Consider the following 25686-nt stretch of genomic DNA (forward strand, 5'->3'; position numbering starts at 1 on the left):
CCAATCTGAATTTGCTCTCTTCCAGTTAGTGGCCATTATTTCTAGTTACCCCGACAGATGCCCTGGCAAACACTGTATGCCCTATTTCTTGCTGCCTCCCTCCCCCGCGCCCCCCATGAGTTTGTATGTGGCCATGAGATCAACTCGCAGCCTCCTCTTGAGGAGGCTGAAGAGGTTCAGGTGTCCCAATCAGTCCACATAGGGTTTTTTCCATAGGCCTCTAACCAGATAAGTGGCCCTCCTCTGAACCCTTTCTAGGCCATCCACATCCCTCCTGAAGTGCGGTGCCCAAAACTGGACTCAGTACTCCAGCTGCAACATAACAAATGCCACATAGAGGGGAAGTATCACCTCCCTAGACCTGTTTTGTGATGCAGCTACTTATGCAAGAAAGGATGCAGTTAGCTTTACTTATTTCCTCATCACACTGGTGATGTTCATTTTGGAGTCAACTACGACTCTGAGATCCCTTTCCACAGTTGTGCTACTCAGAGTGGTACCTCCCAGGGTGTAGAAGTGTTGATGAATCTTCCTCCCCAGGTGCAACACATGACACTTACCCTTGTTAAACTGCATCCTATTCTGTTCAGCCCATTTCTCCAGCCTTTCCAAATCAGCCTGGATTCTCTCCCTGCCATGTAGTTAGTGTACCTCCCCCCATAGTTTGGTGTCATCAGCAAACTTGAACAGGGTGCTTTCTACTCCCTCGTCCAAGTCACTAATGAAGATATTGATACCAGTCCCAGGACAGAGCCTTGGGGGATTCCACTGTCCACATTTCTCCAGGTAGAAACCAACCCATCTACCACCACTCTCTGGGTGTGTCCCATAAGTCCAAGGTTCATGATTAAACTAACCTACGTTTTAGCTGTTACAAAGAAACTATGAGAAATATATCATTTCAAAACAGTAAAACTGTGTTTAAGGCAAAAAGCAACCATATACCTGTCCCAACAAACCTACCCTATTTTAACAGAATTGTTGTTTACTTATATAAAGATAAATAAAATTTCTGTAGTTGCATTTTGACTTTCCTTACTTTGAGTTTGCTACCATGTGTTAATGGAGCAGTTCCTCAAGGAGTCCATTTCTAAGCATCTGGAGGATAAAAAAGGGATCAGAAACACTCAGCATGGATTCACCAATGGCAAGTTATGCCTGATCAACCTAATTGCCTTCTATCATGAGATGACTGGCTCTGTGAATACAGGGAGAGCAATGGACATGATATACCTTGGCTTTAGCAAGGCTTTTGATATAGTTTCCCACAACATTCTTGCAAGCAAGCTAAGGAGGTATGGGTTGGATTAATGGACTATAACTGGATAGAGAGCTGGCTGGATTGTTGAGCTCAGTGGGTAGTGATCAATGTCTAGCTGGCAGCCAGTATCAAGTGAAGTGCCCCAGAGGCTGGTCCTTGGGCCAGTTTTGTTCAATATCTTCATTAACAATCTGGAAGATATGATGGAGTACACCATCAGGAAATTTGCAGGTGACACCAAGCTGCGGGGAGTAGTAGATATGCTGGATGATAGGACTAGGATTCAGAGTGACCTAGACAAATAGGGCCAAAAGAAATTTCATGAAGTGCAACAAAGACAAGTGCAAAGTCCTGCACTTAGGATGGAAGAATCCCATGCACCGCTACAAGCTTGAGACCAACTGGCTAAGCAGCAGCTCTGCAAGAAAGGACCTGGTGCTTAATTGGACTGTTTATAAGTGGACAATAAGATGAATATGAGTCAACAGTGTGCCCTTGTTTCCAAGAAAACTAGCAGCATACTGGACTGCCTTAGTAGGGGCGTTGCCAGCAGATCAAGGGGAGTATTTTCTCCCCTCTATTCAGCTTTGGTAATGCCACATCAGAAAGCATGTGGACAAGTTGAAGGGAGTCCAGTGGAGGGCAACAAAAATGGTTAGGGTGCTGGAACACATGACTTCTGAGGAGAAGTTGAGTGAATTCAGCTTATTTAGTCTGGAGAAGAGAAAACTGATGGGGCGGGGATCGATAGCGGCCTTTAATTGTCTGAAGAGTGGTTACAAACAGGATGGAGCTAAACTATTCAAATGACAGAACAGAGAGAAATGGTCTCAAGTTGCAGCAAAGTAAGTTTACGTTGGATATTAGGAAACACTTTTTTTACTAGAAGGGTTGTAAAATACTGAAATGGGTTACCTAGATAAGTGGTGGAATCTCCATCCTTGGACACTCTTAAGGCCCAGCTCGACAAAGCTCTTGCTGGAATGATCTTGTTGGGGATGGTCCTGCTTTGAGCAGAGGGTTGGACTAGATGACTTTCTGAGGTCTCTTCCAACCTTAATTTTCTATGATTCTATGACTAAGAATAAATAAAAGCTTCTGTTTACTTTATTCCAATTCCAACATCCATTTTAATCTCAGAAAAGTAGATCTCATAATCATATTTTTCAGTCACTTTGAAGTATTGAGACTGATGATCTGAAATAATATTAAAGAAATACCTGTAATGAGGGTTTACCAATAAAATAATGGTAATGTAAAAAAATTTAGTTCTGAGAGTACTGCAGAGAGAAGAAGATATTTATGAGGAAAAAATGAGGGAAAAGATGAATCAAGAACATAAGAGACATGTTTAAAGGAGTTAATGAATGGAAGAGTGGCTAACAGCAGAGGTTGACAGCAGTATATGATAAAAACCCATCTGGGGTTTAGGAATCTGATGATAGCACAACAAGGAATCCTGAAGTTTTGGAGAGAATATTTTGAAGAATTTCTAAATGTATAGTATGAAAATGAAGAAAGATTTGTTAACTATCAGAGTGATGAATCTTAAATAGTAGAGCCTTTGTTAGAGGAGTAACAGATCCCTGTTAAAAAAAAAAAAAAACAACTTCAGAAATAACAAGGCACTGGGGATAGAGTTTTCCAGCCAAATGCCTAAAATTAGGATTCAGAACATTATAGCACCATCTTCACAAGATGATTAAAAAGTTCTGGAGATAGGAAAGGTCTACATCAGATCTACATAGACTTTGTCAAATTTTACGATAGCACTATGGTCAGTCATTGTGGGGTTTGGAACTCCCAACAACTGGTATGCCTAAGATGTGTTTTGAAGGATCAAGGAGTTGCTTGAGAATTGAGTGGATGTTATCAGACCTGATGGAAATCAATAGAGGGCTCAAAGAAGGGGATGCACTGTCACCAATATTATTCAGCTTGATGCTTGAGAAGGTCATAAAAGCCACTGAAGAAGGAAAACTGCTGCAGCTGAATAGACTGCACCAGGTATTTGCATATGTAAACAATATCCGCCTCATAGGAGAGGAAATGGAAACAGTACAAAAGAATGCAGAGATCATAGAGTCAAATGCCAAAGACATTGGGCTTGCTATCAGCGTCAGCAAAACTAAATATATGATCACACCCAGAAATAAATTGAGATCACAGAAAGATAGGGTTAGGGAATGACAGTGTGCAAAAGGTAGAAAAATGTCAGTATTTAGGAACAATAATCACTAAGGACAATCAAATAACTGAAGAAATCAAGGCAAGAATTTACAGTGCTAATATAGCCTGTTGAGCTTGGATAAAATAGTGGCACAAAGGAAAATCTCAAGAAACCCTCTTCCATCTTCCCTCTTTATAGTACAATTGTTTAGCTTATTTTTTTATATGGATGACAATCCTGGATGCTGACAAAAGTGAATGGAAAAAAATGCTGCAAGTGTTTGAAAACAAAGGGCATTGATACATGTGCTCCAGGAGTGTGTGTGAGGGGTCATTTTAATGAGAGCAGTTCCAAGAGGCATTCTAATTAAACCGCCTAGAGCATCTTGTGTATCCATGTCTCCACACTTTAAAATGGCATCAGGGATGCTTTATCTATAGCTCATCAAACAAGCTTTGCTGATACATGAGACCTGGGAGGTTGCTGTAAGTTGATAATTACCATGCCAACAGACTTGATTAATCGAGTCTGCTCCGACGTGCTGTAATTTCAGTGTGTTGGAGCAGCCTCTCTGCTCATGTATAGGCACCCAAAGTGCTAAGGAAAATATTTGGTGTGGTACAAGAAAATGGAATATGAAGGAGAAGATATAATCAAGAGCTTGTAGATCTTTACAAAAGACCTGATCTCTTGAGCAAGATAAGAGCACAGAGAATGAAATGGACATGGTATATTGTGAGAACCAGTGTGAGAAGCATGTGAAGCAGAAACTGATCTGGAAGGGATAGGCGAAGAGGCAACAATGTGAAAAGAGATTGTGTAAGAAAGGAAAGGGAAGGCTCTAGTTAAGGAAGTTATAGACCTTCAAGGCCTGTGAGAGCAGAGGGAGAGGAAGAGAGAGTTACCCCTCTTATTTTATCACAAAATTTAGGCAAAGGTTTATATTTTATAGCTAAGATGATAACTTGTCTAGGGTAATTAAGACAAAAAATGTATGGTCTTTACTCAATCTTTTACATATTTCTAATTATATGAAAGTTACCTTAAGTATTTTTGATATTTTACTGCACACATAGTTAGTTCCTTTCTTCACTATCCACTTTTAATTTTAAAAAATAGGAGAAGCCTGAGGAGAAGTAAAGGAAGAAAAAAGAATGGGCCCTTCTTATTCAAATACCATATTTTCTCACTTTCAACACATCACCAAATAAGATATGTACTTTATTTTGGAAAAGCAAAATAAAGAAAAAAAAAGATTTTTCTAGAGTCCTGGCTGAATTCTGGCTGCATGGGGTAGCACAGAGTCTGCTTGCTAGCATTGCTTCCCTCCCTTTCCTGCAAACAGCAAGGGAACCAGCCCCCGAGAGCCATTCCTGAATCCCCATGCCTCAATTCTCGTGTGGAAATTATCACTTGAAACACACACCCCAGTTTGAAGGGGATAATTCTTCGGTGAAATCCATGTGTTATGTGAGGTTTTTTTCTATTCCTTAAACTATGAAAACCTACAAGTGTTTCTTGTGGTTTTTATTTTTTTTTCCAATTTCAATCCATTGAGTCCCTGTCTTATTTTTTGCTTTGTAATAAAATAAACTAAACTAATATGGAAGTTCTGAATTATTTTACTATCGCTAGAGGAACTCCACAAATATTCACATGATGCACTCACATGTAGCTGTGCCAAAAGAAACTTTATTTTTTAAAACAATATCTGATACAAAGTCTGAAAAAAAACATTGAGTATCTTCCTAATCTGCTTGGTATCAGCTTTTTTTCATTTGAGCCAATGAAATTGCATTGACTATAAAACTAGACAACATTTCAAGCATCAGGTAAAAGAGACCTAGAGTATGAAAGATAAAGCTTTAAGAGACTGATTTAGCAGGAAAGAAAATTAGTCCCTCCTACTGAATGCCAAATGGAAGCCCCATAACATTTCCTTGGGCAGTACAGAAGTGGAATGTAAGGTTTTATTGCTGTTTCAGGCCTCTATTTTATATTAAAGTAAAATCCCTCTGCCTTTTATGTTCTGTAAACCTTGGAAAGTAAAGCTCAGGTAGTTCTGAAAATCAAAAATCGGAATTTCATAGCTTAACCAAGCATAGTTTTTATAGCCTAAAACACAAGCTTTAGGTAGGTTTATTCAGTGGTGTGATAGTACTGCATACTAAAATGTCATTAAAAAGTTTGCTAACTGGTACTCAATTTTAGACAAAACTTTTCCTTTCTCATAACTAGAAATGGAAGGGATTTTTGGAAGGGATTTTCTTTTGAAATGAAAAAAACATGTAGGAAACATAGCAATTTTTAGTATCAGACACTTATAAACTGCAAACACATTTGGCACCAGCCATTTGCATTGAAACTTCTGATGTTCATGGAACTATGGAAAGATGCTTCCAAGTGTTACATTTTAAACAGACTGTATTCAGTACATTACAGAAACACAAGTGCACATGTATACACAAACCTACATGTGCAAATGGTATAGTCTTAAAGCCCAGTTATAAACAGTATCTGTTTTCCTGCTTATCTGTTATGCTTATTCATTAACAAACTACTTATTATCATTTTAGTATTATAAAATACTGTGCTAACAATTTTGCCTGCAGTAAAATCTGATTTAAAAAAAAATCCTTTCTGAGTTACAGCCAAATACACCAAATATGAAGAGGCAAGTATGAAACTGTCTAGTTAGGAAGATGGTAAAAATGAATTTTATCTATGTAACTAATGACACACTATTACAAATAAAATATTTTAATATAATTCATTTGTCACTGTTAAGGGTGTTTTTTTTTAAATTTGTTACCCAGCTTTGAGAATGAAAATAAGCTGTTTGGTTTGGTTTTCTTGTTTTCCTACTTTAGCTGTAGTGTTACAGGTACACATCTTTATTTGATTAATTTTGCTCTGAAATTATTTCTATTCAGACCTTCTACTAAACTCATTTTCATAGATTCATAGATGTTAGGGGCTGGAAGTGACCTCTCAAGATCATCAGGTCCAGTCCCCTGTGCTTGGGCAGGAAAGGCTGCTGGGGTCAGATGACCCCAGCAAAGTGAGCATCCAGGTGTTTTTGAAGATATCTGGAGTAGGTGATTGTACCACTTCTGTGGGGAGTCTATTCCAGACCCTGGACACTTGGGATGTAAAGAAATTTTTCCTTATGTCTAATCTAAAGTGGTCTTCTAGCAATTTATGACCATTAGTCTTTGTCTTCCCCTGGGGAGCCCTGGTGAACAGGCTGTCACCAAGTCCCCTCTGAGTCTTTTCTTCTTCAGACTGAACAGACCCATGTCTCTCTGAAAACCCATGTCACTTTGAAACAGCCGGTCTTGTTGGCCCACAATACCTGGCCCATCCTCATATTTTCCTCACATTCCAGCCACACTTTACTCTGGCTGTACACTCTCCCTACTTCTCTCTATAGCACCCTGCTTTTCTACAACTATAAGAATCATACGTTTTGAACAATACTCCCTGTGCTTGGCACAAGCTTTTCTTTCCTCTTTATATACTTTTTATCAAAACTTCCTCGTTAGCTTTTTCTCAGTAGTCTCTGCTCAGGTGTCATCTGGACTTGAACCTGATCATAACAACAGGAAGAGCACTGCAGAAAGTCAGAAACTGAGCTGAGTTCTGGGGGTGATGCTGCTTTTCAAAAGCTGATTCCTTTTCCTCTTGTTTTCTGCTGTCTCTTCTCCTTGCTGCTTTCTTACCATCTCCCGCTAACAGAAGACGACAAGCTTCTTTGGGAAGAGGGCAAGAGAGAAGTGCTAGTAAAGTGTCGTGCATGCCGTATGCCATTCTATGTGCAGCACGGGTCTCTCTAATTTTATAAGATAAAATTATTCATTAAATTAAATAGAAAGCCATCATTTCTTTCATAAGTGTTACAGAAATTCTGATTTACCACTGGGAGAACACTGTTGGGATCTGGACAGAATCTGGGAACACTCTGGGGTCTGTGAGGTTCCTTCATGCCCTAACTTCATATAAACTGGTTTTTGTCCTGCGCAATGTCCAGACTAGGGTTTTGGCTTCATGGCACAGAAGCATGCTGCAGTAGAACCAGAAGCAGGACCTTCATTAATGAGGTCCTTCATGTTGGCTACTAAGCTGTGCTTCTCGGTTTACCGGCCCAACCAGAATGCTGCTGTATTGCAGCTGTACTGCTTCTGGTTTGGATTTTTCATGGCATGTCTCTGGCTTGTCCTGTATAGACATGCCTTTATTCTCTCATACCTGTAAAATTAGATTACTGTTTAATATCTAGTACTGTCTATACAATCAGCAAGCTGTTAAGGATGCAGAGATGGTTCAGTGAATGTCCTTTTTACTGATGCAACAAAACCCTTTGCTGCTTCCTTCTCACACAGTGGAGCAGAGTCTTCTACAAGATTTACAGGGAAGAACACGGTACTACCTTTCTTTCTTCAATGGCAGCATGACTTTGTCACTGTTTCACTGCCTCCTTTCCCAGCTTGAGCACTGACATAGTATATGCCTTTTCTGTGCTCGCCAGCTCTCACTCTCCTCCTACCTCCGACAGAAAGGGAGAACAGAATATACTGCTAGCTATAAATAGCAGTTAGACAAATATGGGATGTTCTCTTACTATTTCCTATTTTAACAAAATCCAATTTGCTGCTGCTTGAATACAGATGGAAACAGGCATGTTCTGAGAGATCTGGTGGAGTTACCTGAGCTCCAGAACAGACATCAAACTCACTGTGTTTTTATCTAAAAAGGAAAGTTAACAAGAGAGAAGGCCGACAAATGTAACAAGAGTTCTTATTTCTGATACAATAAACTGTATTGCTACACTAACTTTTCCATTCTTCAGTGTTGGCAGTGCCAGATTTAGGCTTAAGCTACTTAAGCTACAGTTTAGGGCCTCACAATATGAGGGGCCTCTAACTAAGAAAAAAAACTGACTCGTTATCAAATTTTATAACAATCGGTTGGTAAATAAAGGAGATATAGGAAAATTACTCTCTAAATATGGACATTTTCATTCTAATATGACAAAAATATAGGTATATCTGGCTCCCATTATTATTCATATTGAGTTCATAAATTTGTTTTATGTTAGATTATGTTTTTTATTTATGCCTTTGCTTTTGTATATATGCAAATATAAAGCTTTCATATTTATATTTTCAGTCTCCTTTCTGTGAAAATAATAAAGTAATATTTGTATCTTATATCTTAAGCTGGACATAGTTTAGGGCCTCCGCATGTCATAATCTGGCACTGAGTGTTGGGAGGCTGCATTTCAAAAGTATATCCTGCTAGAACAAGAAATTATTAAAGAGTTACCCATTTCCTCACCCCAGATATTTCTGGTCTTTTCCTTGTTATCTGTTACTGAGGACAACCACTTGAAAGCAGCATTTCAGTTTCTTTAAAGCTCATCTTCTCTCCCTGTTATTCTTCACTTCCATTTGTGATTTCTTGGTTACTTTGTCACTAATGATGGTGATGACATATAGACATATATAAAGGGATTATGCATTCAGAGATGGAATCTGCAATAGTAGTAAAAGTGTTCTTTAGATCATCTAACCCTTCTGTTCAGATGTCCTGAAGGTAACTGGTTTAATAAAAATCTGGGAGAGTGATACTGAAACACGTTACTTTTAAATTCTTTTTTCTTAAAGACCCACCAAGAATGGATCATTTTTTTCACTCTATTCTATCCCTCCTCTATACATACATGAACATGTATACACAATGTTCATTTTGATCATATTCATATTTTTAAAGTCCTCTCGAAAAGGGGAAATACACTGTTGAAGACATCTTGTTTTATTTATTGCAGCTGGACATAGGTTTAGCAGGAGCTGGGGAAAGTTTTAGAGGTTAGCAGAAGTGGCTTTTTTGCATTTGACTTCAGAAAAAGCAGATGCTCAAATCCCAAAGATTAAACCATTTATTTCTGTCCACCTGGAATGAGAGCCTCAGTATGCAGTGCTTTTTGACAGACTTCCTACTAAGATTTAAGATACATGTCTGACATTTTTTTGCTCCAGGTAATATTTTCATTGCTGTGCTGAGTATTTCTTGTGGTTAGGTGATTGCTTACTTAGCTTATCTAAGTGTACTCACCCTGAAACTTCTTGCTGTAAGTGTGAAAAGTAAACCATCAATGTGTGGTCTGGCTTTCTCACTCTTGCTCCAAGAACTGAGCTTTCCTCATTGTGGTTACAGCTAAGGGACTTCCATGTGGATTGCCTTCAGAGGGTCTGGACCTCAGAGTTTACAAGATGTTCTGGGTAGTTTCACAGTTAATGGGTGTTTTCTGTCCATGCTCTACTGAAATTGTGTAAGTGTTTTTCTTGCCCAGTAACATAACAGAAGGAAAGGAACTCATACCACTTTTCAAATCTTAAAAATTCAATTGCAGATACCATTGGATCGTTCCTTGCTATCTATGGAACAAAGCAGCATAGCTCCAATGCTAGCTGTTAGCACTGTTTCTCATCTCCCTCTAGGAGAGGACCTTTGAGTTGTCACTGTGCGGACTGAGCTTTCATCAAAGAAATTAGTATTTTGTTTTGGGGGTTTTTTTGGTACTATATTTACACCAATCAAAATCGATTACTGGTGATCAATTTTTGGTATTTCTATCTTTAGTATCCTCTGTGACATTAACTTCAGTACTGTTGAGAAATATATTTTATGGCACTGACCCTAGAAGCCTGAGAGCACTCACGCGCGCTTCCCATCATGCCAGATGCTGCACTAAACCCAGCCAATCAGCAGACCATGCAAGATTGGCTATTGGACACAAGCCTCCACCCCGGCTCTCAGCCATAGGGAGAGGGAGAGCTAGCGGACAAACACTTCCCAGCCGTACCCCTTCACTAGCCACCAGCCTCACCGAGAGCTGGAGGGTGGAACATGTCCCCTGGCCTGGCGCTAGCCCCCCAGCAAGGGTCTGCATGGTGAAGGAGGTGGAAGCTCCCATGGGGGGGGTCTTTTCCCCCCACCTACAGCCCAGTGAACTGGGCTTGGAAATCCCCAGCCCCACTCCCTCACCAGCTGCTGGCCTCTCTGAGAGGTCAGGGGTGAAAACACACTACCGGGCCGGCACTGCCCCATCTCCCCAGAGAGGCGTGATTGGTGAGGGAGTGGGGCTGGGGCTTTCCCAGCCTAGTTTGCTGGGCCGAGAGCAGGGGGGGGCTGGTGCTAGGTCAGGGGGTGCATTTCCAACCCCACTTCTCAGAGAAGCTGGCAGCTGGTGAAGAGGTGGAGCTGGGGCGTTTGCAGCTTGGGAGGGCTTGCTGGGTTCAGTGAGAAAAGCCCTTGCCATGCTGCACAGACCCAGACTGGAGGGCCTAGTGGTCTGTTCCCCTGCCCTCCAGTCTGGCCTGACTGACGGGTGCAGACAGGACACACGCTAGAGAGCAGAGCCTCTTACTGCCTCAGGTATGTGAAAGCTGGGGGTGGGGTGGAGCTGGCCCTGATCCACTGGAGCACACAGCACAGCCCAGGGCCGCAAATGATCCTGGGATGCTAACGGACTGTGAAGTAACTTGGGAGGGGATCTGGGATACAAATTTGAATGACTGATTTACCTTATATCAGTTAAGTCTGATACTGCTTCCAACCAGGCTCATCTTAAAACTCAGGGCATTTTTACACATGTTCCCACCGTGGCACTGGCTGAGAGCCGTGTTCATGGGCGACTGGTGCCGCCTTAGCGGGGGCAGGGGGGAGGCCATGCCCCCACTTTGACCAGTCGCACCCACCAGGGGGCCCCAATCCTGAGAGAATCAAAGTCCCTTGCACTTCCCCTTTTTTAATGCACTAGCTCTTATAACACAGGGAGTAGAAACAATAGCATGCAACTAAGATGAAAAATCACACAGTAATAATATCAAATAACAAACACCCTTAGTGAGCAACTCATAAACTCATATCTGTTTCTGTTATAAAGAAATCATAATAAGCAAAGTCTACCTGTGAGCAATTAGCATACTGAAACTGAGGTAAGTATTTGTAATCAATTGTTGCCAATGAATAGTTTTTTAGCAGCAAATATGAATATTTATTAGCTTTAAAAAAATGCTTTTGCAGAACATACAATTTCCTCCAGCTTTGCCAGTGCATTAAAATAAATGAAAGTGGAGGAAAGTAGACACATTAAATGTTCTTCCCCTTATTTTGTAGACTACCATTAGTCCTCTAGAGAATGCTATTGAGACAATGTCCATGACAAATGAGAAGATTCTGATGTTGATTAACCAGTACCAGAGTGATGAAAACCTTCCCATTAACCCTCTCTCCATGCTTCTGAATGGAATTGTTGACCCAGCAGTCATGGGTGGCTTTGCAAAATATGAGACGGTAAGGATTTTAAGTTAACTTTAAAGGATTTAAACTTTAAACATATTCCTGTTTTCTCTAAAGTGAACTTCTATTGCTTCCTTACTATTTAGGATGGGAAAGTAAACAATGAACCCCAATAATTTAACCATCTTCACATTCTGGTTATATCTATCATAGAGTCATTAAAAGCAGAAACTAAATATGGACACAGAAGTATAACCGAAAGCCACTTTTCCTGCAGATGTAGAGGTTTCCATATAAATGTGAAATGGGAGAACACAATTACTCTTGTTGCAAGGCTTGGTCTGTGGTAAACTGATCAGGGTGGATTTGATTTAAATCAGATCTATTTAAATCATGATTTTAATTGCTGGTCAGAAAGCCTCACTTTAATCAGTGTTTTCCACAAAAGTGCATTCTTGTTGGTTGATATCCTTTATTCATTTAAGTTTTTGAAACTTTGCGCTTTTAGAGAAAGGTAAGGCTTGACTCTGTGTACACAAACTTGCAGTGAGACGAGAGGACTAATGGATAACTAATCGGGTCTGATGTCTCTCATCTCCATATACTGCTGTTAACAAGGATGTTATCTCTGGATAACAACTCCACAGTTTGAGAACTGAAACTAAGCATCACAGAGATGCTTAATGGGATCTTCTAGACTGAGCACTGAGACCCATTGGGTAGAGTGGTTTTCTTTAATCTTTACTAATCTATAGAGGAGCCTCTGGGACCCCATAAGATTGGGCCCCTAATATAGTCCATGACCGATTGTGACTTATTTATAAAAAATTTCTAAAAAGGTTACATGAACATATTCTCTCAAATGGTATGTAATGAGAAGTTATAATCCCTATTCCATGAGCGTTAACATATCTTATATTAAAACTATATTTATATCAGTTTATTTTTCTAAAAAAGCATCTTAACAACAAAATTAATAATATGATTAAATCAAAATTTTATAAAATCTGATTTTTTTTAATTGTTGATTTTTATCCACGCTGAAATTGATTGAATATTTCCTTCAGAACAGGAGCCTGGGAGTTAGTGGGCAGTAAGCAGAATATAAGCCAACAGCATGCCCTTGTTGTGAAAAAGGCTAACAGCATACTGGGCTGCATTAGTAGGAATGTTGCCAGCAGATCAAGAGAAATGAGTGTTCCCCTCTTTGGCACTGGTGAGGCCGGATCTGGAGTACTCCGTTTTGGGCCCCCCACTACACAAAAGAATTAGAGAGAGTCCAGTGGAGGGCAGCAAAAATGGTTAGGGGATTGGGGCATATGGGAACTGAGTTTTATTTAGTCTGTAGAATAGAAAACTTAGGGGAGTTTTAATAGCAGCCTTCAAGTACTTAAAGAGATGTTACAAAGAGGTTGGAGCTCTAGACAGTTTTCAGTGGCAGTAGATAACAGAACAAGGAGCAATGGTCTCAAGTTACAGCAGGGAAGTTTAGGTTAGATATGAGGAAAAACTTTCTCACTAAGAGGCTAATAAAGCACTGGAACAGGTTACTCAAAAAGAGATTGTGGAATCTCCATTCTTAGGGGGTTTTGAGACCCAGGTAGACAAAGCCTTGGCTGGGATGATATAGCGGGTGATGGTCCTGCTTTGAGCAGGGGGTTGGACTAGATGACCTCCTGAGATTTCTTCCAACCCTAATTTTCCATGAGTCTCACACACGAGAGGATTTAGAGGCAGGTCATCTCTTAGCTAGTTAAGGGCTTTTTCCAATAGCTGCACCCTTTCTGCAAATAAGTTTTTGTTTTTAAAAAAAAATGAATGCTGAAGGACAGCAGTTTAGAGAATATTAGTGATTGGAGGAACTGAACTATGGAAAACCTGACTCTAAGATATTTTTAAGACAAAAATATTGGAAGGGATTTGATACCTCAAGTCTTGCTATATAAGTAAATCCTTTATAAATTATATCCTTTAGAAATTATAATAAGAATTAATATGGCATTATCGCATATCCACTTATCTTATTCCTTTCAGTGAAATAGCTCATGAAACAGGATACTGGACTAGAGACACCTCATGTCTGATCCAATGTGGATATTCCTGAATTCATACATCCCCAAGTACCTCCACTTCTACATAACATAGGAATCACGTATAAATGCAGACCTTAGAGCAGGGGTTCCCAACATTTATGTCCCCAAGAGCACATTCAAATTTAAAAGAAAAAGGAGAGGGCGCCAATATGAATGTTAAAGTTCAGTATTTAGATCAATGTCATCATCTAATCCATTACTTAAAATTGCATTAGATCCGCAACTTCAAAATGCAACTTCCCTTTACTTCGTATTGTTTTGAAGTTGTATCAATGGTGCCTGTGGGCACCATGTTGGGAACAGCTGCTTTAGAGCCACTGGGCATTTATACATGTACCTTTTTGTCCCACAACGCAACAGAGATCCACTGCTTCAAAGCAGACTCAATTAATCGAGTCTGCTCTGCATGAAAGCTGAAGTACATTGCTCTGTGCCTCATGCAGTTGTATGAGCAGTGAAATGTGTCAGCATCCAAAAAATGGAGGCAGTGTGCTTTTGAACTAAAGCACCTCGCTGCCAGTTTCCTTGCACTGCCGTGCATTTAGCTGCTTATACAACTGTATGTGCTGCAGCACCAAGCGCTTGTCAAAGCATCCGGTGCTGCGGTGCTTGCATATGTAAAAAAGCCCTCTGACTCCATAAGATTTTTAAATATCCTCCTAAAAGGTCTCCGTCTTACTTCAAAAAGGTACTTGGCTATAGGACATTTCCCTAGACCTGCAGTGACTCATGGTGTCATAAGAAAGCTCCTGATTTATTTACCTGCCCTTTTTTTGTTTCAGATGGAGTATGAAGTATAGATAATGTAGCAGGTTATAAATTGTTTTGGTATTGGCAGATAGAAAGCTTAATTCTCACCTCACTGGTCACGTGTGACATGCAGTCTCGTGTAAACAAAAAAAAAAAGGAGTCGCAGCTAAATAAAATAAAAATACAGCCCTCAAAATACAAATGAAGCCATAACCTATATATCAAAATACAGAAAAAAGCTAACTTTGGAGGGGTGGGGGGATAAGGTCCTTGGGGAGGCACTGAGGTCCCAGAGGGGAGGGGAGCCAGGTGTCTAAGAAGAGTGGTCGCTTCTTAAGGAGACGATCCTCCAAGCCCAAAGGGAGGTAATCCCAACACAGATCAAAGGCAGCAGGAGGGTGCAAAAGCCCCCATGGCTCACCAAAAGCATCTGAGAATGTCTCCTAGCTAAAAGGGAGGCGTACACCTAATGGAAGGGAGGGGCCATCACCAGGGAGGACTATACTGCGGTTGCTCGGGGATGTAGGGGAGCAGTCAGGAAGACCAAGGTGGAGATGGAACTGGGACTAGTTTCCCGGATCAAGGACAACAAGAAGTCCTTTTTTAAATACATAGGGGGCAAAAAGAAGGTACCAGGTAATGTGGGGCCCCGGCAAGACACTCTAGGAAATTTGGTCATCACACCAGATGACAAAGCTAACCTATTTAATGACTTCTTTGCCTCCATTTTCCTGAGCAGGGACTGGATCAGCCCCCCCACACACACACTGGGCCCCCCTCAGGCCCCAGGGGAGGCTCACCTAGGCCAAGGATCAGTGAGGATCTAGTCAGGGAACTTCTGGAGGGACTGGATGTATTTAAATCAGCTGGTCCAGATGATCTCCACCTGAGAGTGCTAAGGGAATTAGCTGAGGTCATTGCGGGACCACTGGCACGGCTTTATGAGCACTTGTGGTGCTCTGGTGCGGTGCCAGAGGACTGGAAGAGGGCCAGCATGGTTCCCATCTTCAAAAAAGGGAGGAAGGAGGACCTGGGAAACTATAGGCCAGTTAGTCTTACCTCGATCCTGGGTAAGCTTTTTGAGAGAATTATCCTGGCACATGTCCACGAGGGGCCAGCAGGGGAGATTATGCTTAAGGGCAACCAACACAGATTCATTAGAGGCAGATCCTGTCAGACCAACCTGGTGGCCTTCTATGACCAGGTCACCAAATCCTTAGATGCAGGGGTAGCAGTGGACATAGTCTTTCTGGACTTTTGGAGGGCCTTCAACACTGTCTCTCACCCCGTTCTCATTAAAAAACTGGGGGACTGTGGTGTCAACACCTACACAGTCAAATGAGTCACTAGTTGGCTAGAGGGCTGCACCCAGAGAGTGGTGGTGGATGGGTCATTTTTGACATGGAGGGATGTGGGCAATGGGTTTCCTCAGGGCTCGGTCCTTGGGCCCGCACTGTTCAACATCTTCATCAGTGACTTGGATGAGGGGGTAAATAGCACCCTCTTCAAATTTGCTGATGACACTAAGATGTGTGGGGATGTGGGCATGCTAGAAGGGAGGAACAAGCTACAATTTGACCTAGACAGTTTACAGGGGTGGGCGGATGAGAATAGGATGGGATTCAACACTGACAAGTGCAAGGTGATGCACCTGGGGAGGAAGAACCAGCACCATACTTACAGGTTGGGGAACTCCCTTGTCCTCAGTGCAGAGGCAGAAAAGGATCTTGGAATCATCAGTGATGCCAAGGTGAACATGGGCCGGCAGTGTGGGGATGCAGTTAGGAAGGCCAGCCACACCTTGTCATGCATCCACAGATGCATCTCAAGCAGGTCCAAGGTGGTGATCCTCCCCCTCTATGCGGCACTGGTCATGCCCCAGCTAGAGTATTGCATCCAGTTCTGGGTGCTGCACTTCAAGAGGGATGTGGACAACATGGAGAGGGTCCAGAGGAGGGCCACTCGCATGATCAGAAGGCAGTAGGGCAGGCCCTACGAGGAGAGGCTACGGGACCTGAACCTGTTCTGCCTCCACAAGAGAAGGCTGAGGGGGGATCTAGTGGCCTGTTACAAACTAGTCAGAGGGGACTAGCAGGCACTGGGGGAGTCCCTGTTCCCCCAAGCACTACCAGGAGTGACTAGAAATAACGGTCACAAGCTGGCAGAGGGTAGATTCAGACTAGACATTAGGAGGCGCTATTTCATGGTCAGGGCAGCTAGGCTCTGGAACCAACTTCCAAGTGAAGTGGTGCTGGCTCCTACCCTGGGGGTCTTCAAGACAAGGCTAGACAATCACCTTGCTGGGGTCGTTTGACCCCAGTACTCTTTCCTGCCATGGCAGGGGGTCGGACTTGATGATCTTCTCAGGTCCCTTCTGACCCTACAAACTATGAAACTATGAAGAATCACAGGTGTATTGAATAAAGATGGAGATCTATGAACAAGATACATCCATTGATCCTCAGTTATGTTAATAGTGAAGTATCTCTACAAGCTGCATCTCTAAAGGAAGTCAGATGTCTTAACATTCTAATGTCCTGTAATGATTGTGGATACAGTCACTGAAGAAAGGACTAATTTTTCACGTCAAGCAGATGGACTGATTGATTTTTATGCCCTTTCAGGCTTTCTTCACAGATGAGTACACCAAAAACCACCCAGAGGATCAAGAAAAGCTGAACAAACTGAAAGACCTGATTGCTTGGCAGGTAATACCATATTGGCAGCAATTTTCTGAGTCTTCCTCAGTTATTCTTTTTCTGTTTGTTTACTGGTCTTGTTTTTACTGGGAGAGCATATATGACCTAAATATTTCTGTTATGGTTGGAGTGATGTTGTAGCCATGAGGGTCCAGGAAATGTGTGACAAACTAGGTTATTTTGGGAGGGTCATATCTTTTTTTGGACCAACTTAGCTCAGGCTGCATCTTCTTTTTCAGACTCAAGGAAGGTTGCTATGAAGCTTGTGTTAAATATTTTCTTGCATGTTCTCTTACTTTTTAAAAGGAATAAATTCAAAGCTGTGACTAGAATCTGACCATCTATGTGATGTATAGCAGGTGTTTTTAACAAGTTTTTGCAAAATGTATGGTATTAGCCAGTGATAAAACTCCTCATTATAATGGGAGTGAGTATAGAGAGGGATGAGGGATATTATTTTGTTATACTGTTTTGGCAAAAATGAGAGGAGGCCAAAAACACATGGCAGCTGTTAATATATTTTACTTAAAACCTGTATATGCTCTAGTATAGTACACCCTTAATTATTCAAACTCCTTTGAACACCACTTGCCAAAACCATTTGAATATGTGACACTTCAGCATCTTGTGAGGAATTTTGCATAACACATGATGCATAATGTAAAACCATACCCACTTAACATTACAGATATTAAATATGCAGAACTTAAAAGAGAACAGGCTCTTAAGCAACATCAACAGTTACGAGTTAATAAAGTAAAATTGCTGGTTGGATAAATCAAGAGTTTAGATAAATTTACTGAGATTATTCATAAAATATCACACCACTGAGTTTCTTTCTTCTGAAATGAAGTGGAATGGCTAAACTTTGTAAGGGCACTAGAAATTTTCACTCATCTACTAGTTAAATGACTGCTATTTTTCTGTAGATGGGTACATTATAAAGGAAATATTTCCTTTATGCAGAATAAGTTTCATTCTTAAGGGCCCAACAGATAATACACATATCTGACAAAGTTTATTTTTCTTCAGTAGCCTTCTGAGAGAGTTGGGGAGAGTATCACCACAATCAGGGATTTTAATCCTGCAGTCTTGGAGCACAGCTTTAATTCCTTATTTTCTACAACACATCACTGGTGTGCTTTGCTAAAATTCACACACAAACTCTTACATGTTTTGATTTTGAATTTTAGCAACATTTTGTATCTTGAATTTTGCTAATATTCCTTCATTCCTAAAACTGTTGCAAATTCATTTTTATTCATTTTTATTTGGTATCAGACTAAAGAATACAATTTTATGTTGCTTAGGGGCTCTGCAGTGCATGCCCAGTATCATTTGCAGTGTTGCTGCCACATTTTTTTTGTGCAGCACTCCGTTCCACAATCAGCACAAAAAAGTAATAGTAAATACTTTTATTAAGCTGATTTCTCAATAGGAGATCAAAATATTCTACCTGTATCAGCTACACTAATGCTATTTTTTTCTTATTTTTAAAATATGCATACGTTAACCAATCTCCAGAATCCCTTTGTTCTCAAAGAATAAAGTGCATTCACTGTAGGCAGCATCATAACATTTTTATGAGATTCAAAGGAAAAAGAACTCTCTTAATTGTCCTAACCATTTGTTGTTATAACAGAAGAAATATTATTTCAGGAAATATCAATTCTATTTTTATAATCTTGTCAAGACAGTTAATGCTGCTGCAAACCTACTTCGAGGACAAAGACTGTCTGTACGATAGGAAGCCTTTATTGTGTTGCCGATGAATATGGTTCATACAGCCTTTGCTAATTATGAACAAATCTCTTTGTCCAAAAAATTAAATAACATGAATGAGAGATACTGACTTTGCTATGGAAAGGAAAGTCATTATACTGAGTTCATACCCAGTGTTAAAATATACCAGTGACCCTTAAATGTCTGGCTTCTAATAGATTTCTTCTTTCCCTAATGTGAATACTATGAAATCTTATTCATTAAATAGAAATTCTGTTACAAATATTGTCTTGATATCTTTCATCTCTCTCTATATATATTATGTACTTTGTGTCACTGATTATGACTCACCACCCCCCTGTGAGGCAGTGAAGGTTTATATCTATTTTGTAGGTGAGTAGCAGCAAGACTTTTGTACCAGTTCCAGGCTCCAATCCAGAAATAATATTTCCAAATACTTTTTAAAGTTTCCTTCTAGCACTTTCCATGTTCCAGCACCTTCCATGTTCATTGTTTCCATTGTGGAGCTCACTATAACTAATGGTTACCAAGTTTTATATTCATACCACATCTGTTCAGTATTCTCTCCTCTTGATACAATCTAAGGGCACAGACACGTGAACAAGTTACTTAAGATACAGCATCAAAGGACCAAACAAGTCAGGAATATTGCAATATGTGAATCATTTGCAAGGAGCTGGTCTGTAGTAAGGGCACAAATGTACGTTCGTACCCCATAGTAAATAAAGGCTAACTTGTGGAAGACTTTACAATGAATTTAATTTACTTTGTGGTGCTTGTTCATGTGCTCATGTCCTAAAACACTTAATGGATGTCCAGATTCCACTAAAAAAATTGCAAACTTTGTTCTTCACCACAGATTTAATACAATGTGCCCTGAAGCATCAGTACTGTGATTCAAACACATTCAGTTACTACTACTACTGCAGAGCACTACCAGATCTATCCATAATAGAAGTGTTTTAGTAATATGCTTTTAAGAATCACACTATGAATTAACTTCCCTAAAATGTGGTGAGGGCAAAGAGAGTTACATGTGTATACTATTAATAGTGTTCACAGGGTCAACACACAATAAAGGAAAATGGAAATATAAGTGGACTATACAAAACCTACATTACTTGGAACTGATTAAAAGGTTTTGGTAATGCATCAGAAAGGTTACTTGCAGAAATAAAGTTAGGAGTATATTGAATAAATCTCAAATTTTAAGGACTCAGAAGCAAGGTGCCCTCAAGGGTGAAGAGAAAAGGGCTCACGGTTCACTGCATAGCCATGTCTGTTTATTATTATTTATACAACACCTAAATCTGTGTTAAGTAGGATAGGGACATGAGCTGTATCCTGGAGATAAAGCTGTTGCAAGAGTGTAACAAAGCCAGGAGAAAATAGAAACGAGAAGAACGGAAAAAGAAGGGTTTGTTTCACTGTGAGACCCTCATTTGTGTTTGTAAATAAACTCATCACTTCTTGTAACCCAGCAGTAGAAAGACTTCAGTGAAGAAAGAATTATCACTTGGCAGGACAGAGAGGACCATTGCTAACCTAGTTTTTGATCTTGTTCACAGAGGGAATGGATGCTGGGATAGGTGGCTAATGACTTGGAGAGAGAACACATTTATGGAGGTGTAACTGATCCCTCGCTACAACTACACTAGTATAAAATACACCAGTATAAGTGTCACTGGTTTTTACCTTACCTGAAGTGGCAGAGCAGGATGGCACTTTAAAGACTAACTCATTCAGACAGGCATAAGGTATAGTACTTGATATCATCTGACAAAGCAGGCTGCCGCAGTTAAAAACTTTTGCCTGTCTGAACGAGTTGGTCTTCAAGATACCACCCTGCTTTGCTTTCTGACTGACTTTAGACTAAGTTCCCAGTTACATGTTAAATTTAAAGTGTGATACTGAGTTTACTGCATTATTGCACCTTAAAAACAGTGTGCATGTGTGACCAGTTACTACTTAAGTTGCGATTAATCTGTTAACCACATCTTAAATATAACATGCATTGGGACCCTAACACAGATAACTGCCTCTCTCACAAGTAGCAAAGTGCTGTAATAGCTGCTTATTCCATCCAGCTACCCTGGGATATCTGCATCGCTAGTCACTGAAGATTCCAGCACAATTTACACTGGACTACAAAACTGGTGCAAGCTATACCAATGTAAATGCCTTGTCTGTCCAGGCTTTGAAAAACCTAGTGCTGGATTTTGAAGAGAAATGAGGACTCTGAAGCTGAAGTTGGGCAATCCTTTGGATATCCCTGCCCCCACCCCCATTCAGCGATTAAAAATGGCATTTTTCATTCAGCGATTAAAAAAATGGCAAGTACCTTTATTAGTAGATGATGGGTGAATCTATACATACGCTTTACTGCAGAATTGACTAATTAACTCTGCAGCAAAGCATCTCTGTCTACATGTGCACCCATATTAGGGTCCAGCAAATTAACTAACTCCATCATAGTATAGTGCTGTCTGGGAAACTGCAAAAAGGGATCTCAGAGATGCAGTCAACTCCAAAATGAACATGAGTCACCAGTGTGATGAGGTAATAAGTAAAGCTAACTGCATCCTTTCTTGCATAAGTAGGTGCATCACAAAGAGGTGGAGGTGATACTTCCCCTCTATGCAGCATTTGTTAGGTCACAGCTGGAGCATTGCATCCAGTTTTGGGCACCGCACTTCAGGAGGGATGTGGATGACCTGGAGAGGGTTCAGAGGAGGGCTTCTTATCTGGTTAGAGGCCTACAGAAAAAACCCTATGAAGACCAATTGGGAGACCTGAACTTCTTCAGCCTCTGCAAAAGGAGACTGAGAGGTGATCTCATGGCCGCCTAAAAATTCACCGGGGGGCCCAGCAAGAAATAGGGGATACAGTGTTTACCAGGGTGCCTGTCGGGGTAACTAGAAATAATGGCCACAGACTGGAAGAGAGCAAATTCAGATTGGGCATCAGGAAAAAATTCTTTACAGTGAGGGTTGTCAAAATATGGGATAAGCTTCTAAGGGAGGTGGTGCTGTCCTTTTCCTTGGAGGTATTTAAAAGGAGATTGGACAGACACCTGTCTGGGGTCATCTGACCCCAGCACTCATTCCTGCCCAGGGCAGGGGGTCGGACTCGATGATCTAATAGGTCCCTTCTCGACCCTAACATCTATGAAACTATGAAACTAACCTAGGGTGGAAGAATTTAGGCTCCTGCAACACACATGTAGATGTACACCTTGCTGGGGTCGTTTGACCCCAGTACTCTTTCCTGCCATGGCAGGGGGTCAGACTAGATGATCTGCTAAGGTCCCTTCCGACCCTAGAAACTATGAAACTATGGTGCCTGGGGCGGAATAGGAGACAAAGAAGCTACAGTATGGGTGCTGCCTGCTGGCTAGCCCTGCACTGTAACATCATTATGCCCCAGTCGACCCCAACGCTTCCCAATGCTGCCACCCAGAGCCTGGGGCTATTCTGCCATGACTCAAACTGCTATGATTGCAGGTGCTCAAGTAAACACTGCACCCAGGAGCAGCTGACTCCACATAGGAGCATCATTGACTCCACATAGGCTTTTCAATTGCAGAACATAATGAACAAACATTAAAATATATAAATAGGGGTGTGAAACAGTGACCCTGAGGTAGTACTCTAATCTAGTCGATTCCAACACTTTACCCAGGAAGCCTGCTTTTCAGAGCTCTCTCCAAACTGCAGTAAACTGCCTATCTGCTGCTACCAGTTTCTGGGGAGTAATGAAACCAGCTGACAAATATATTACAAGCAGCAGTAAAGATTTTGCAGTTGACTTGGCAGATTCTGTGCATAGAAGGAGAGGGGTTGTCACATCAGTGTAACATTCTCACTTCTTATTTTTTCAAGCTACCTTTCCTTGGGGCTGGAATTAAGATTCATGAAAGAAGAGTTTCTGAAAACCTTCGTCCTTTCCATGAGCGTATGGAGGAGTGTTTCAAGCACTTAAAGGTTAAAGTAGAAAAACAATATGGAGTCAGAGAATTGGTAAGGTTCTTCTTTTATGTCCCTTCTCACTCCTACACTTTCCCTTTATTTAGAATGTGCCCTGTACTTCTCGTATAAGCAAAGCACCTCCTGCACTTGTGTTACTTAAGGACTGTCCTATGATCTGAAGTTACTGTGACCTGAATTTTAAACAGCCAACTACCTCTCTGAATTTTAGTCAGGGGAGTTAATTAATTCCCTGATGCATCAAACATCCCTCATTCTGAGATTTGTAATCTCTCCCCATCCCTATTAAAACTGCATTCCTTTTTCACACTAGACAGAAACAGAAACAAATACTCTGAAAAAATGCTATGACATACTTTTCCCCCCTCTCTGTAATTTTTTGTGGTTCAGAGCTTTGATCTACACTTAGTGCCTATAGCTCACTGCACTTAGCTAATTCTAAACCTGTTTTAAAACAAATGGATTGTGTGTGATATTATCATAGATAATAGCTGTGACCTAAACTAGTAAGAAGTGGGAAGTTAAAGGATAAATCTAATCGCAATGTCTTCCAGTCACCTCTCAAATAAAACCACTTAAATGTCTGAATATCGTTTTAACAGTTTGTTGGTTTCAGGAATTAGATACTCATTGTTTGGGAAATTATGTAGTACTGCATCCAAGTTTTATTAGAGAAAAAATTAGGGTGGCCAACTTCTTACCTTTGCTTTTGGTGGTATTCTGTGCTGGGACCCCAAATTATGCAAGTTCCAGGCATTTATCTGAGTATTTTTATATAACCTGCTCTCTGCAATTTTATCTTATGCTGCCTCCTTCAACACCTGTTTGTATTAAATTTTATAAAACTAAACAGCAATCTATGTATGATTTTATATATGGCACAAGAGAGTATATTATTTCTCTCCTTTACTACATGCTCTCTTTTTCTAAGCCTCCCATTTTCAACAGTGTCCACAGTATCGTCTGAAACATGATGGTAAACCTGACAGTTTATCTATCTAATTTAATCTCTTGAGATTTATGGTCAGTGTCCAAGCTGGTCTAATGTAACTCTTTAGATGCAAATATCTCTCATACTCACTCTGAGGTTCAGTATTCAACATAGCAGCAGGGTATGTTGTTATAAATGTAATTACATTCAAAGATACGTGATGCAACAGGGTGAATTATTTTATCGCTATTCAAGAAATTCCTCATAAATGAATATGCTTGCTAGATAGTAGTATTTAAGACATTTTATCATATTCAAGAGAAGCCAGTTAGTTTGAAATACAGCACCATTTCCTTTTTATCATCCTTCATTCTGTTTCTGGCTGCTGGTGTGAGCTCTTTCATTTAAAGGGTAGTTGCACCCATTGTGTCTTATCACTGTATTCTAGGAACTCATGGAATGAGAAGTAATTCTAAGTGAATATAAACTGTGAAAAGTATTTTCAGAATAAACTTTGGAACTATACGTGGTTTTTCTGAGCCTTGACAGTCTTAGTGAAAAGTGATAGCATCAGAAACTAGCAGCATGGGAGTTCAGCAGATGAGATTCTATACCAGTTTCCATACAGATTCCAAATGACCTGAACCATCAAAATAAGAATTTTATTATGTAACTATTAAACATGGTGAGTCTTGGAATTTTTTAAAAACCAGTCTTGCATTTATTAAAGAAAAATTAAAACAAGATGGAAAGTAGTTCACAAAGTCTGTGTTCAGAAATGCTTTGAGACCTATAACATTTCATACCATTATGATGAGCTAAATGTGGAAAGTTCACACTCAAAAATTCTCTTCAGGGAATATATCAATTGAGAAAAAGGAGGACAAGTCTAAATGCACAGTTCAGTTGCTATTGCCAAATTCACTTCCCAAAAATGGAAATGAGCGCAGATGTTGAGATATGTGCTGGAAACTGGCCAAGAAGTTTGGACCTCACTGCTGCATGCAGCATGAGAAAACACAGCATAAGAATAAGGAAGGCAGGGTTACAGTCACTGATATAGACATGGGCTAGGGACAGACATTCACAGATTCACAGAAGTTTAGTGCTGGAAGGGAGCTTGTGAGATCATCAGGTCCAGCCCCCCTGCTCTGGGCAGCAAAGACTGCTGGCAAAAATCCTGACTCTGAATTGATTCAATCTTTGCACGTTAGTCTAACCTGGCTAGGCTGAACCACTTTGCAAGTGCATAGACATTCCCTCTGGACTGAGAAAATGCAGTTACATGCCTACAGTGGCTCAGGCTAGAAGCGGTGGGTGCTAGAGTAGCCCTCCCATTCCTTACACAGTGCAAAGCCCCTGCAGGATGCTCTGAATAGGGAGGGGTTCCCTTCCACCCTCACTGTTCCTGACCAGCAAGGGAGCCAATAGGGAGTTGATAACACAATGTTTAGCACCTCATCAAGAAAACAAAAGTCTCTCTCATTAGTTCAAGGTCTTCTTAAAAAACTTTTTCCAAGGAAGGTTTGGAAGGACATTATCAGATGACCTGTTGATTAGCTCCAAAAAGCCCTAAGCAGACATTGTCCTGTCTGCCTTTGTCCTGTCTGCTGTACACAGATACCTCTCAGCATTAGCTAGCAGAGCACATGCTGGCTATGGTCCATACTGTGGGAGAGGGGAGGGGGGGAATCTCTGCTGGAGCAGAGAGCTCTGTGGCCAGGCTGATGGCACAGGGGATGGTGCCTA

General features: G+C 40.7%; 1 protein-coding gene across 1 annotated transcript in view; it reads left to right on the forward strand.

Moving 5' to 3' along the window:
- Positions 1–25686, forward strand: part of DOCK2 (dedicator of cytokinesis 2) — an 849953-nt gene that overhangs the window by 798757 nt on the left and 25510 nt on the right. The window contains exons 45-47 of the mRNA XM_019506524.1: positions 11613–11789; positions 17203–17286; positions 22902–23039. Of these exons, the coding sequence (XP_019362069.1) occupies positions 11613–11789; positions 17203–17286; positions 22902–23039 (399 nt within the window). The remainder of the gene's footprint in view (positions 1–11612; positions 11790–17202; positions 17287–22901; positions 23040–25686) is intronic.

Source organism: Gavialis gangeticus, unplaced genomic scaffold, assembly GCF_001723915.1.
Source record: "Gavialis gangeticus isolate Ggan-Ray unplaced genomic scaffold, GavGan_comp1, whole genome shotgun sequence".
Lineage (NCBI taxonomy): Eukaryota > Metazoa > Chordata > Crocodylia > Gavialidae > Gavialis > Gavialis gangeticus.